Source organism: Phlebotomus papatasi, chromosome 3 (assembly GCF_024763615.1).
Source record: "Phlebotomus papatasi isolate M1 chromosome 3, Ppap_2.1, whole genome shotgun sequence".
In the NCBI taxonomy this organism is placed as follows: domain Eukaryota; kingdom Metazoa; phylum Arthropoda; class Insecta; order Diptera; family Psychodidae; genus Phlebotomus; species Phlebotomus papatasi.
The window spans coordinates 58,370,091-58,385,536 of record NC_077224.1 but is presented as its reverse complement, the minus strand read 5'-3'; the positions used below and the strand labels follow the sequence as shown (position 1 = coordinate 58,385,536).

The window sequence follows — 15,446 nt, the reverse complement described above, 5'->3', positions numbered from 1 at the left end:
ATATGCTTTTTCAAAAAAAATCTAGAGGTGACCCGGACAAAGGAATTGCAGATTTGAGGTCCTTAAATGACCCTCTAACAAGTTTTGGCGTTCTCGTCAAAGACACCCACAACGTGTCGCACAGTGTAATTTTACACCTTTTTAAGGGTAAAATTAACATGAAAAAGGGTAATTTTAACTCTTAATACACCTAGAAAGCATAATATTTACACCAATTTCGGATCAATAATGCAGGGTAAAATTAACATTTCCGGAATGTTATTTTAACTTTTTCGGATTTCTCTCAGTGTACTTTATAAGATTTAAAACAAAAAAAAAATCCTATATAAAACATGACGCTTCAGATTTAGAAAATTGGTGCTTACATGCCACTCGTCCCGAATTTGGTACAGTTCCCTTATTTATTCACTGATTGCGCGGTTTTTGATACTTTTGGGTTTCCGGAGAAGTGAGATTTTCTTCTAATTTTAAATTCAATTCTGGGAATAATTTTGAGAATAATTTAGTGCCTTGTGGCCCTATCATTTTATATTGAGGAGAACCAAAAGAACCATAATAATTAGGTTTGCTATTAAAATCATACTTATTTGCTTTTGATTTGGCTATACTTGAGATAAGTGTGTTCTCTAAATTCACCATTGCTAATTAGAGAAAAATGGCAGAGAAGATTTAACACCCCAGTATCTCCAGTAATTTTATTATTTGTGCAAAATCTTCATTATAAGAAGATTTAACTTAAGAGTGGGTAAAAGAATGAGACGGAACACTAATGCAGATGATTTCTGTGCCATCAACTAAAAGAAGTATATTTTAATGTTAATTGGAAGGGTGTTATAATCCTCTTTTCTAATCTCTTGAACTTTTCTCTGTGAGCTCTCGAGGGATTTTACCGTCATGGCAATAAAAAATTTTCTTGTCTGTAGAGAAACATTGATATCAAGTTAGACGATTTATATGTTCATCTCTGCGTAATGTCGATATGATGAAAATTTCAAATGGCAATTTATCCTACAAGAGGAGAGAGTATGTGCTTTATCGAAGATTTTATTCTGCTGAAAGAATCCATTGGACCATTTTGGTAGATGGAGAAGATTGAGGTCAAATTTAGTATTATGGTAGATTTGGAATTTGTGAATGACGAAAATTTTAATAAAAATTTTAGTGCTGCACTCTATCACGCCCCTTTTACAATGGGTATTCTTTAGTGGTAGTCCACTATAAATCACTACATCAAGTTGTTGGTGGGGTAAAGAAAAAAAGTTATGGGAAGTGGAATACCATCAGGAATGGGATTTGTTACATAAAAGAATGTATGGTGTTTTCAGGTAAATTCTTTTCTCTGGGAAAAAAAGAAAAGGTTAAATAAAACTCTATAGCCTTTAATTAATCCTTGCCTTAAAAAAAAGACCAAAAGGGCGACGGAAAGGAAAGGGAAAAGGAGCGCAAGGAAGTGCAAAGATCCGTAGAATGTTTAATTAATGGTGTAACTTCATTAAGCTGGTGGTAATTAATTTTTGCAGGGCATATCGAGAATGTTGTTTTTTATCTAACTTTTTCCTTTTTTTTCCTTTTTCTCTTGATCCACCAATCACCCAAAGTAAATTAAATTAACTCCCATTTCAGTGAATTTGTAACTCTTAATTTTATTTCTTCTATTTAAACTTCTCACACAGTCCTTTCTATTTTTTTTACAAAAAAAAAACTCTCTCTTATTGGCTTTTGGGACACAATAAAAGCTTTTCCTCTTGTCCTTTAATATTCTTGTCTGATGATGGGATTTTCCATAGGATTAAACAATATTTTTACTCGAGAGCTTTTCATCCCATCAAATCTTTCGTATGTTATGTGTCTTCTTAAGAGTAGAATCACTGTCACCCTTTTGTAACACATCTCGATGTGATATCATCACAGAACACTTAAAATCTCTTAGATTGACTGATGTATCATTTTTTTTTTACACTATGTACACTACAAAGTCTCTATCTTTTAGAAGCCAGTGGTTGACACCAAGCCATTGCCATTTACTACAGTATCACGATCCCAATCACTATTCTGCACAGAGACGCTCCTCGTAACCAGGCTTCCACGAGTCTTGAAGTCCCTCGCAGGGTAGTAGACACAAGGACCCGGCGAGGGAGCACGTACCCGAACGGATCTCGTAATTCTGAGACTTGTCCCATTGCTTCTTGTACTACTTCTTGTAGTACCATGCCTCTGAAATCGTCCCGAATTCCGGTGGTTCCCATCTCCATTCGAGAAGGAGCTGTCATCATGGATGAGACCATCTGGAGATTCACGACCGATGCGTCCCTTGCAGAATAGCGTTAAAAAAATCCTCTTGAATTTTTCCCCAAAGATTACGTAGATGATAAAGTTGACACTGGAGTTAATGGTGACGAGTAGATTTGATGTGTTTACCAGATAGTCGTTGGTTTTGTCATAGAATGCCTCCATGATGTTATTGATCATGGCGAGGACATTGCACAGGAAGAACACAATGACCACGCAAATGAGCATTGTGGCTAGACCGATTTCGCGCTTTTCCGTTCGACTGAGTCGTTGACGTTCCCGATTAGCTCGGCGTACTTGAGCGTAGATGAGGGAATTGAGGATGGCTAGTTGACTGAAGGGGAGAACGTAGATAAAGATTAAGTACAGCCAGTGGATGTATATTTCGATGTAGTATGAATCAGAACGCATTTCAGATGCTGTAACGCAGTAGACGACTCCACCTCTGAAGATGTGTTCGTCAACGCTCACCTAGAACGAAACAGTTCTAGTTAAGACGATGAAAGATAGGTAACAGATTATCTAGAAAAAAGGGGTCCCGGTCAAAATCCCGAACGCCAAAATCCCGAAAGCCAAAATCTCGAACGCCAAAATCCCGAATGGGCCAAAATCCCGAAAGCCAAAACCCCGAATTCTTAAAAGTATCATAACCACTTGCACGATTGCACTCGCGCTTGCTATAGGCAAAGGAAAATCTTCTGTGTCTTAGGAAATTATTCTAAACATTTTCCTCCATTTAATTGCATACCTTTGAGGATTTTGAAAATTCTGAATTATGTCTTTAGGGTTTTTGGCTTTCGGGATTTTGGCTGCCAACGAGAAGAACTATGACTTAAATAAAGAAAACACCTGGTTTTTCTAATCCTTCATTCTCTAGCATATATTTCGGACCGGAATAGCTTCGTTTTCAAGTATTGAGAATTAGTGGGAATGAGCCATCTGGATCTCAAACTTCGTCTAGAGAATAAATAAGGAAAAGAACTAAGTGAAAATCCTGTGTTTTCTTTATTTGAATTAAGTAATCGGTCTAAGTCAGAGAACTACGATCAAATGTTCCATAGTACCGCTTAAATAAAATACTTTAACCGTCAATGAAATTGAATAGTCGGTTTGAATCATTATTTATAATTATATCAGAATAGCAACTTACTAAAGTGAAACCTTATAAATCATGAGAAAACTTGATAGAATGTTCATGGAGGTTCGGAGGATCCTAGTAAGTGTTGGATAAATACGAAAGTCTCTGATCCACACTGAAGTACCTTATGTCCTGTTGGTTAATATGTTGTTTTTCAAGAGAGTTTTAAGGTCTAACGCGAAATTTAAATTGTTCATATTTCAACTATAAGGACAAGGATTGAGAGTGGTGGTTTTATAAATATTCAAGTCGCTAATTTGCGAGTCTATTATCTAAAATCGAATTAATAAACCCTTTATAGGAAAAAATTTTGTAAAATTTGTTTAAGGTTATATATTTTTAAATTAATTGAAACTTAAATAAATTTAATTACGATTTAGAAGACAATGGTTTAGATGAGTCGCGGTCCAAATCCCGAAGCTAAAATCTCGAAAAAGCTAAAATCCCGAGCGCCAAAATCCTGAAAACCAAAATCCTAAATGGGTCAAAATCCCCAAGATCGAAATCTAGAAAGCCAAAATCCCGAAAACCAAAATCCCGAAGCCTCAAAATTGTTATAGCTAATTCCGCGATTATTGGAGGTAAAGCTAAATTATTCTACACGTACACATTATCCTCCATATAAATTCGTCCCTTTCAGGATTTTGACGGTATGAGATTTTGGCTTTTGGGATTTTGTTTTTTTGGATTTCGGCTTTCAGTATTTGGCTTTCAGATTTCGGCTTTAGGGATTTTGGTATTCGGGATTTTAGCTTTCTGGATTTTGTCTTTTAGGAATTTTGGTTTTTCAGGATCTTGGTCGCCTTTAGTTTCAATTTCCACCCACTACTGCACTGTTGTAGTATTTTGATTTTTCGATTTTGTCGTTTTCATTGTTTTTGAATTTACTGATTATATTCTAATTACCTCAATATTCAAAAAATACTTTTGTAAATTTTGGGAATTTAAACCCTCATTATCATAAATTTTCATAAAGAAGAAGAATTTTTCAAAATCTTTCTGTATCGTTTTAAAAAATATTCAATTGCGGATAAGTACAAACTACTTAGGTGCAACAATATTCAGTTATTAAAAAATATGCTTACCTCAAAGAAACGTGGTAGGTTGTAGAGAAGAGCAAAAATTATGCAAACTGCAACATAGAGCTTAGCTCGACCATAAGTGCATAGGGCACGAACTTGCAGGGGATGGCAGACTGCAACGAAGCGTTCGAGGGTGACGGTGAAGGTGAGGTAGATGCTGGCCGTCTGGGCGACCATTGCGATGGGAAAGACGTAGGGTGATATTTTGGGATAGATGTAGTAGTGATAAAAAAAGAGATACCCGGTATAGGGGTAGATGCTGGGAATGCCAAATAGCAGGACGGAGGTAATAATGAGGACAATGTCACAGCGTGCCAGTCCGATCAAGAGGTAGTTGATGCTGGAACGCATCTGAGGTCGGGATAAGATCACCATGGATAGTACATTGCCTAGAATACCCAGGACTCCTACGATGTTGAGAACAATCCCACATATCCAGAACTGAAAAGTTATAATGTTGTCTGTGGGATTGTAAGCATAAAGGCAGCTGTTCCTATAGTATCCCATCTCTCTGACTGGCGTATCGCTGCCATTCATCACCCCCGACCAGTTCAGAGTGCTGTTCTCCCCAGGAGTCACACTGATGAGGCTGTCCTCGCCCCACAAGTCCATTGGGAGGGAGCTTATGGTGATTTACGTGGGAGTGTCGGATATCTCAGCCTTCCGGTATGATTAAGATGGTGCAGGACCCGTCGCATCTGATGTGATTGCATACGATGGGAGTACATTAGCATGCAGCACGGCAAGGCGTTGGTGAAAGATATACCCCCCTGCATCACTGTTACTGACAATCTGCACGCCCAAGTTCATCATGTCACCCGACACTTGTCACGCTAAGTGGCTCAATTCACATTTTATTGCGTTCCCCCGTGTTATTCTCAAACTCTCCCTTGTGGGAAACTCTTCTTCCAATTTCACTGACTCTGCCAAGTTATTGCCGCCAAAGTGAGAACATGCCTGAAGAAGTCTTCTGCCTCGATGCGTGAGAGTTTGTCTTAAATTGGAATTGTGGCTTGGGCAAAATTGATTCTAATATCTTACGGCAAGCCAGAAGTGGAAGAAAGCCCTGCGGATAGAGAAGAATAAGGTGCGATCGTAAAATATGCATTCATTTATGGAAATGTATTTGGGTAGATATGGGGGATTTTCATACTTTCTCCAAAGAAGGTAGAACAAACATTAAAATCAATTTCCTATTGTTCCTCTACTTCCACTTTATCCCATTCTATATAGGCCTCTATGGATTGAAAAGGTATGTAGAAACGTTTCAGATCTCTTTTCTAATCAATTCTGTATAGGATGGATATTTAGCTTAAAGTTTTTTTTCTCTATTATGTCTAGAATTGATGAATAAATTCAATACACGCGAATAAACAAAGGTGTTCTATTTAGTTACTATTTGTTTAATTGAAAACAAAGGAATTGAAAAAACTTATAATGTTATTATTTGTTCGACTTTCTGTTGAAGAATTTATTTAATTTATGTTGCAATATTCAAGACATTAAAAAGCTAAATTTTATGGCTTTCTTTTATAGTCAACATTTCCCTCTTTTCGACATTTAATATCCGAAAATTGTAAGTAATATTTCATGAAATATCCCACCGGATTTTCACCTCAATTCCACAACCGTCAAAAACTCTTTTTCATTTACCGAAAGAGGTGTAGGGGATAATCGTGCAATTCCTTACAAATTTATTTTTTAAATTTTTATTTTCAATAAAGTTGGAAAAAAAATTATATAATACTGGGGCATGACGTTTCGTATGTTTCTCATATGTTTATAGTGTGCCGAAACAACTTTGGAGTTTATTAGGTGTTTTCTTTCATTGTAGAATGAATTAGAAAAAAAAAACAAATACAAAATAAAAGGCAACTTAATACTGAATAGGCAACCGAAAACCCCAAATTGGCAACCTACGTAGTTTCGGAGATATCTCGAGAAATGTGTACGAAAGCAGGAAAAAATTTATACTAAAACTGGTCGCATTTTTCAGAGCTAATGTCACCCCCCTGATATAATAGGTGTTTTGTAGCAACATTTAAATGTAGAGCTAGTCAGTTTTAGGTATCAAAAAGAAATATCATTTGTTGACTAAAATTTTTCAGTATGTGCTAACTTCAAAGACAGTTCAAATGATATTGAGATTATGCAGGGCTAAGATCACAGACGAACACTTTAAGCATAATTGTTGCAAATCAAAACTTTGATCAAAAAGTGCATATTTTTGAAAACTGACTTTTTATCTTGATGTAACCTTATGACTTTTTGTCTGTACAATAGTTTTAAAAGATTTAAATATAAGAATTGTTTTATATTTGTTTTAGTCATTGGGTTGTATGAACGAAGTATTCGCTTTTATAGAATCTTTCAATCATATAAATAATAAAAATAAAGGAAATTCTTTAGATGTGTTTACGAAATAAAATGAAATAAAATAATAGTTTCCAGGAGGATCAATGAGAATTTCGTTGGAGAGAATGTGTACTAGTAAATGTATTAGCCGAAAACCAGAAGTCAATATCTGTTACGGTTTGGCCACTGGGCCGAAAAACTACGACCAATTAGATTTAATTTAAGTATATTGAGCCTCAGTGAGTGTTACCTTATCTGATACTCGGTGGCACTAGGTGAAAATAATATGAGAAAATTGAAGAAATAAAACGAAAACGCGATAAACGGTGAGCCAAAAAAAAACAGTACGATTAATTTCTCTTACAGTGTTTTTTTCTTGCTCAACGTTTATCGTATTTTCGTTTTATTGCTTGAATTTTCTTATATTATTTTCACCTAGTGCCACCGAGTATGAGATAAGGTAATACGGTATTCAAGAATTTGCGTAAGAATTGCAATGAAAATGCGTAAATTAACGAAATACAGTGAGCATTTTACTGTCAATGTGATTCTGCCCTTAAAGAAAAATTGCCCCTAGAGTGTATAGGCCTTTAATCAAAATATCAACAACCGGTATCTTACCGATTCATTGACGATCCATTCGCATACCATCGAAATATATCCAAAAAATCAAATGAAATAAAACCAAAACTCAGAGAAAAACAATTTTTGAAGACTTTGATATGAAGGACCATGAAGAGCAGGAATCGATGTCTATCACCGTTTGGCTTTTGGGATGTACTAAACAATCATAGAAATGGAAAGAGAGCGTGATGTCAATTTTCGAAAACTTCAAAATATTGCAAACTCTGGATGAAACTTCCCTCCTATTCCCTATTAAGATACTCTTCTAATAGCCTCTCTCTGGAAAATAAAGAGGAGAATGTAGGGCTTTACCTTCACGAGATGTGTGTGATTCCATTTAGTCTATTTCAATATGCTAAACGTATATGCTTGGTGTGGAATGTGAGAAGGGTTGGGGCTAAAATACTGAAGAGAAGCTCTTATAAATCTCAATCCGCTATTTCTACTCCTTCAATTTCCCACCCATTCAATATTACGTATTTTTGCTCCTGCACGCTTAGGTGATTTTCATAGAAAAGGATGTAATGCAAACATTTGTAAAACCAATTTCAATCATTTATTTGGGGGGGGGGGCAATATTGACACATCGACAGGATGATGTGTATAACCCTTAGTCATGGTATTTGCAAATCAATTTTCAGAATGTCTCGAGATCATTTACCATACCTTCAATGAATTTTCACTTTCACTTCATACTCAACCAAATTTCATTGGCTGTGAGAATATTTTCGTGTGGGAATTGTGCTGAAATAGCCTCTTAACGTGTCTGGGTCGTCACACTTATCCTCCAACACGAGTGGACACATTAATTGTGTGAAATAACTCTAAATAATTCCTAATGCAATATTTTGTACAATATTCACATGGCTGATGATTTTGTGAGGATCATGGCACTGGCACTAAGCCAACAGACAGCATAAACAACTAACAATTCTTGTTTTAAGTTGAACAAGTTGGGTCAAAGTGGATGTGGCAGTGGGAAAAACATATGTTTTTATCAATTAAAAAGGTAGTATTTTCCATAGTCAAAACTCCCTAGTAAATACCATTTGATTTAATTACCCTCCATGAATAACCTTCCATCACCTCGAATTTATTGTGAAGTGTATGGGTTATTCGCGTGACAGTAAAGCATTTGAAAAGTTGGAAAAAAATATGACTTTCTCAGTGATATTTTCTGCCAATGGTATGAGCACAAAAAATACTCAATTCTGTCTATTGTAGGCTCTCGCGACTCATTTTACTCCAACACAGAAAAGCGTGTCACTTTAAATAAACTTTCAAGTGCACATCAGCGTACCAGGCGCCTCCATCGATAGATCTCTCACTAAAAGCCATTGATGTTAATAGTTCCTTTATTTCTTTTTCGTGCGCTAGAGATTACTACTAAGTTTCAAAGTTCATGGCACATTCAAAGACCAATGTCACAAGGGCAGATAGCTCAAAGGAACTGCTAGATAAGGTACTCAGATTTACAGATAATTCATATATAAAATAAATTATGTTTATTGATGATGTACCTAGTTGAGATATTATCTTTTGGCAATTATTTTGCAAGCCAAATAATTCAATTTTACATTTTATAATACAAAATGCTGAAATGCCCAAATGGAAGTTTATTTCAGCGTTTTAAAATTGGTAAAATATTATTTGAAACGCTGAAATAGGTTTCCACTTCTTTATTTAAGCATTTCTCTTTCATTTGTATGCACTGCATAGATTTTAATTTGTGTTTGAAAGCGTTTTGTAGTAGAATGAGCGGAATGGATATGTTTAATAATACTTGCATATTCCCGAATAATTCATAACAAAAAATGTTTTATCGTACCATTCAAAACATGTTGGGAGATTACAATACGATCTGCTATATAGAAGTATTCATAAAATATCTGTGGTTGGGATTTATTTGAGTACTTGGCAATTTGTTTATGTTTAATTGAATTTAGAATCATATAAATATTTTTTATTTCTCTTTTTTGTTTTATTTTGTACGCTTGTCTCCACTTCCGCTTTATATCGAAGTGGAGGCGGCTATGATCAGCGCAAAATAACTTTTGTTTGCAAACATGTTTTCAAAATTTCCCATGAGAATGAGCGAGATGACTAGAGATCTCACTCACTCTCATTGAAATAACAAGCAAAACAATTAATAATATAAATTAAATTATGGCTAGGTCCAACTTCCTTTAGAAATATATTAAAAAAACAGCGTTTTCAATCTAGCCCCAGCTTCCCGAGCTTAATGTAGCGCCACCTCTCCCTACATGGAAGGTTGGCTGCTATACAGTAGGACATGTGGGTATCGTGGACTCATATGCTTGTTCGCAAACAGCCTGACCGTCTAATGAGGGAGTAGAGGAAAAATTAGCTCAAAAAAAATTTTAAACCTATTAAAATTTAAATCTTCACGCGAGGGCTGAATATAGGGAGCGCGGAGGTGAGATTGGACTTGTAGGCCGGTGTCTCTTGGCCGGAATACCCAAGTATTCCAGGCCAAGGTCACAGCAATCCTGGTGAGTACAGCTAAAAACATGTTAGGTTTGGTTAGGTTTTTGTGTAAGTGGTATCTGCTCAATTTTGTTTTGTGTAAGGTAGTGAATGTGTTGAAATGCTATGAAGATAACCGATTTCAATTCAACAGAAAACATCCATTTTCAGCTGAATTCTGGTAACTTTAAAACGACACTCGCGTGGCAGAGTGGTTTCTTTTATTTATTATATTTAGCGTTTTTGTTCGAGAACTGCTGACTGGTCAGTATGTTTTAGCTGATTAAGGCTAGTACCTATTTTTGATGATTAAGGCTAGTATTTCTGACCGAAGAAAGGCATATTTTCTGATAACAGAGCAGCTTTACAATCAATGCCAGGTTGTATAATTCCCACTCTTCGTTGGTGCTTAAGTGCCGGAAAATTATAGAAATGTTTTCGTTTAACTGTGAGATCAATCTTTGTACCTTGGCACGGCGGTATTATGGGTAATGAGTACGTGAACCACCTCGCAGTAGCAGGATCGAGGACTGAATTTATAGGTTTTGAACATACTGTTGGAATGTCCCTTCAAATGGGAAAAAAACATCATCAAGAAGGCTTTAGGGGGAAACTGGGGTATCACTGAACACGGGGATCCCGGTCAAAATCCCGAAAGCCAAAATCCCGAATTCTTAAAAGTGTCATCGCTACTCCCATGATTGCACACGCGCTTTCTGGAGGCAAAGGGAAATTTTCTGTGTCTTGGAAAATTATTCTAAACATTTTCCCCCATATAATTTCATCCCTTTCAGGATTTTGAACATTTGGGATTTTGGCTTTCGGGATTTTGGCTGCCACCGGAATACGGTGTAGCACCGAACCCTGTGATTTTTTAATCAGATATTAGACTTCAGAGGACAAGACCAATAGGAATATATAGCCACTATAGGGATGTTTGTCCTTTGAAGAAATGGTCGAGATAGTCCAAACAATTTAGAAATAAAAATTGGTGTTTGGTTCTACCCCATGTTTCATGGTGCACGAGTTTCCCTGTTCACGCAACAGTAAATAGTATAAGCTGCTACAAGGAACTGTCGCGTGTCCAGACTGTTCATGATACAAGTGGAGAGGTAAAGGAAGTTTACTATTCTTCTTACTGTATACTGACTAAACAAACAACTCTACAAATTAAGTATACAGTGTAGCACGATCTATAGGGGTTGTTACAACACTGAGGAAACGGTTCAACATTACTTTATGTGATTGTCCCAGTCTCTACAACACGACTACTGCTAGGTAAAGCAGTAACTCTCTTGGGGAGAACTACTAAAACTGAAGCTAGCCTATGCATAGCATTTATCCGGATGACTACCTGGCGCAATACGTACTTACAACCCCTAAACCAAGGGGTTATAATGGCCAGGTATGGGCTCGTATTGAGGCCTGGGTGCAGACTACGAGTTGGCTGAGATATGGAGTTCGAGGTTGATGGAGAGGGTGATGCAAGAATCATGGCTAAGGCCGAGTGTGAAGATGGATGGTACATGGATTAAGCTGTTGGCCGCCCCTAATATCTAAGCTAATCTAATCTTTTCTTTGTGCCAAGCGGTTTGTTTTCCGTGTTTAAAATCCATAAGTGGCATTTCAGAAGTGTTTGCATGCACAATTCATTTAAAACTTTCGATACTACTGATTTAAGTAATTTATATTTTAAACAATAATGCATTATAGGCGAAAAATTACATGATATGAAATAAATTCAGTTTTATTTAAAAAACTTGGTTATATGTATGTACCAAGAATGACCTGAATTTGATTAAAAAAATATTGCTCTATAAGTACTAATGTTATTTTGGAGTTTAATTCCAGTGAAACTTTAAACCCTAGATAGTTCTCTTTAACATTTGAGGTAATAAAACTTTATTTGCTGTTTTTTTTTAGGAAAGTTAGGAATCTCTTTTCTTCTTTTTAAATCCAATCTTTTTTAAATCTCTTTATAATAACATATGAAAAATCGTAATTCTTAGGGAAGTGGTAAGTAACCGATTGCATCAGACTTCGAATAATAAAATTTTTGTTAGAATCTTCAAAAAAATATTTTTTTTTATTATTGAACATCATAATATTCTCGAAAGCGAACCACATGCTCCTAATATTTGATAGAATACAATTTTTGCTAAAGGAAAACTTGAAAAAAGTAATATTTCATGGATTGCATGCGCTAACTGATTTTTCATGGCGTTTTTTCATACACCCAAGCTTTAGGTGCTTTTAAGCTCTATGCCCAATTAGATAATGCAGCGTGAATAATTAATTTACTACATATGCATAATGTTACCATAAAACTTTTACAACTTAAAAATTAGCATAGTTTATTAGTGTAGAACTTAAATAAACTTGAAAGCAGCATTTAAATTAATATCAAATGTTTTAACATGGGATTACAATTGTACATTAAAATTTTAATGTGTTTCATATTAATTGTCGTTAATTAGTGTTTTAAAGTGTAATTTATGTTTTTGAAACATTTAATATTTAAAATAGGATTATTTATTGATCAAAAAGGTGAAATTTTCGCGGAAAAATAAGTTTAATTGACCAAAAAGTGTATAGGGGAAACTGGGGCACTACCGAACACGGAGCACCGATTTTTTAATTAGATATTAGACTTCAGGGGATGAGACCTGTATAAATTCATATATAATATGGGGATGCTTGTCCACTTAGGAAGTGGTTTTTTTATTAGCAGTTTAGAAATAAAAATCAATATTCGATGTTACCCCATGTTCGGTGGTGCCTCAGTTTCCCCTATATGTTTGAACATTAAAACATTAATGTGAATCGCATTCATTTTCAGTAGGTATTAATGCTATAAATCTAATTTAAATCGTTTTTTGTGGTCCAAGTGTATCATTTAATCTATAAATTGGTCAAATTCTGAATGCTTAGAGATTCAGTCATAATTTACACTTTAGAACGCTTATTAATTAATGAGGCGCCAATATTAATGTTAAATGCAGTAAAATTTTTAAGTATAAGTGTGATAACACAGCAAGGTTTAAATAAATTTGATACATAAATGTCAAAGGCTGTTAGTTTAAATAAAAAAAAAAGTTTTCAATAATATTTATTAAAAGAAAAAATGTCAGGAATTAATATTTATCTCACAATTCATGGGTACATTTCCAATATGACATTCCGAAAAATCCTCCTCTGCAGTTTCATGAGGCTTTTTTTAATATTGTAATGAAAATATACCCATGAAGTGAGGTAAATATTTAATCCTCAACATTTATCTTTCAATATTATCCTTTGAAAACTGATTTTTAAATTATGATAAAAATTTTGTGATATTTACATATCATATTTATTTAACTGTATGTTAATTTTTGTGCTGATATTTAAAAAGAGAAAATTTTCGGACACAATTTTATTTATATGTAAATAAATGAATTAATCGAGCTGCATTATCTTGTGCATAGAGCTTAAGAGTATACAAGGCTTAAGTAAATCAGAAAATGCGACGAAACTTAAATGTACATATTATGAGATTAAATATTTAATGTGAATGATTCTGTACTTGATAAAACATTAAAATTATTTGCTTTACAATTTTTTCAGCAAGATTGAGATTTCTTTAGAATTACAAAATTTTAAGAGATAAATCTCAGAGACATAAAATATAGCTTCAGTGCTAAAGAATTCTCAAATTTGACTTTTGAATAATATAGCAGATTTATTAAGTTATAAAATGTCAAAGCTTATTTATCATAAATTAATCGTTAAAATGTGTGTTTTCTTGAAATGGATTGCGTTCACCTCCTGGCGCTTCAATAAGGAAACTTAAAATTTATATAAAATCTTACTTTCAACCCCTTCAGAGTAAACAAAGAGTTTCTAGAGCATTAAACTTTATGAAAATGGATTTTGTGCATTCAAAATCATACATGTGGTTAAATATTAACATTTTGGATATGTTTTGAGCTTGCAAATGTTTATACTTTTATCATATCATAGCTGAGTTGTGTGGGATTTCTCATCATACTCAGAGTGCTTCAATATTGCGGAAGGATCCAGCAGAGATCTCAGAGATTGATACACGCTCCAAAATATAAGCAAATTTACATCTTTTGCTCAATCCTCATGATTAAACACCATACATACATGAAATATTAAGAGGGTTTCATCGCTAATGTAAATCTTAAGTCTATAAATTCTTCTTTGTTCTGTATTAGATTTTCTATATACTGCAAGTCTCACTGAATAATTATACACTTTTGGCATTCGCGGTGGAAATTTTCATCGGTCAATTTCTGGAAAGTTTACCTCACAGTTTACAATTGAGAAAGTTTAATTACCGCTAATATCCAAGAATCCTTGGGAGTCTCGGGAGTATTAATACGTCTCATCATGTAACGCTCTCTCATATTGAGAAGATTTAGTTGAGGGAAAATTGGTTTTGGAAAATGGTGCATTCCATATTGTCTTGGTGGAGCTTTTGTCTCATTTAAATTGAAATTTGTGGTAATCTGGCGTCTTTGAGGATTTAAATTGATTTTTAATAAGGAAGTCAGTGTATGCAGATGTGAAACAATCAATTTGAATGTTCATTGAGTGAGATATTTTATTATAATGTAGAAAATAGAAAATCAGAAAACCAGAAAAGCAATTAATCATATTTCATGTTTTACACGTACATACATAATAATTTTACGAGTATTTTAATTCTAGTAGTATAAAATATAACAAACAAGAAATATTTTCGATTTTAAAATGATTTGGTTAGATAAACTTGTCGGGATAGGGAATATCTTAAGGAAAATTTATCAACTTTTCCCAAGACACTTGACTCAGGCTTCTGGCTTTCATCACTGGTCAAGTTATGGATAAAGTTGATTAGTTTTCTTTGAGAAAAGTCCATTCTCGAAGAATTCCGATCGCCTCATCTATATAATCTTCTTCACATCGGTTTTCCTTCATAATTTCCGATTTTAGGATTATCAGATTTAGATGAAACTTTAGAACATTTTATTTCTCTAACTCAAAGAGAAAGTAGTTATATGATCTACTTTTTTGGACTTGTGACACGGCTAGAGACCAAACGGTAAGAGATATTGCCTTTAGATCTTCGATAATCCCCTCCATAAGTCAACATTATCCAGAACAGTATTTTTTTCTTTCCCTCACTCCTTTCCTTTTCTCTCACAAACCATGTTTTTTGTTTATTTCGAAAACGGCTTCTTATATTTTTTTTTCATTTTCGAATACGTTTTCGAGGTAGTCCAGTTGAATATTTTGTCCTTAGGTTCGAAACACATTTTGATATAGCATTTTCGAAGGTCAAAGTTTAACCATTTTGTAGGGCCTGTTGTGCAGCCGATTTGATTAAATTTAGATTTTTTTTTGAAAGATCTTGAAATCTCCAACCCGGGTGCATCGGAATTAATCGATAATGTACCCGTATTTATTGGACTTACTTTTTTTGTCCG

At 34.5% G+C, this 15,446-nt stretch overlaps 1 protein-coding gene across 1 annotated transcript in view; it reads right to left on the bottom strand.

Annotated features, from left to right (window-relative positions):
• Positions 1–1,617: 1,617 nt before the first annotated feature.
• LOC129807000 (FMRFamide receptor-like) overlaps positions 1,618–15,446 on the bottom strand; it is a 32,674-nt gene continuing 18,845 nt past the window's right edge. The window contains exons 2-3 of the mRNA XM_055855945.1: positions 4,513–5,575; positions 1,618–2,760 (exon numbers count right to left, since the gene is read on the bottom strand). Coding sequence (XP_055711920.1) covers positions 1,987–2,760; positions 4,513–5,121 — 1,383 coding nt within the window. The 5' untranslated portion in view covers positions 5,122–5,575 and the 3' untranslated portion in view covers positions 1,618–1,986. The remainder of the gene's footprint in view (positions 2,761–4,512; positions 5,576–15,446) is intronic.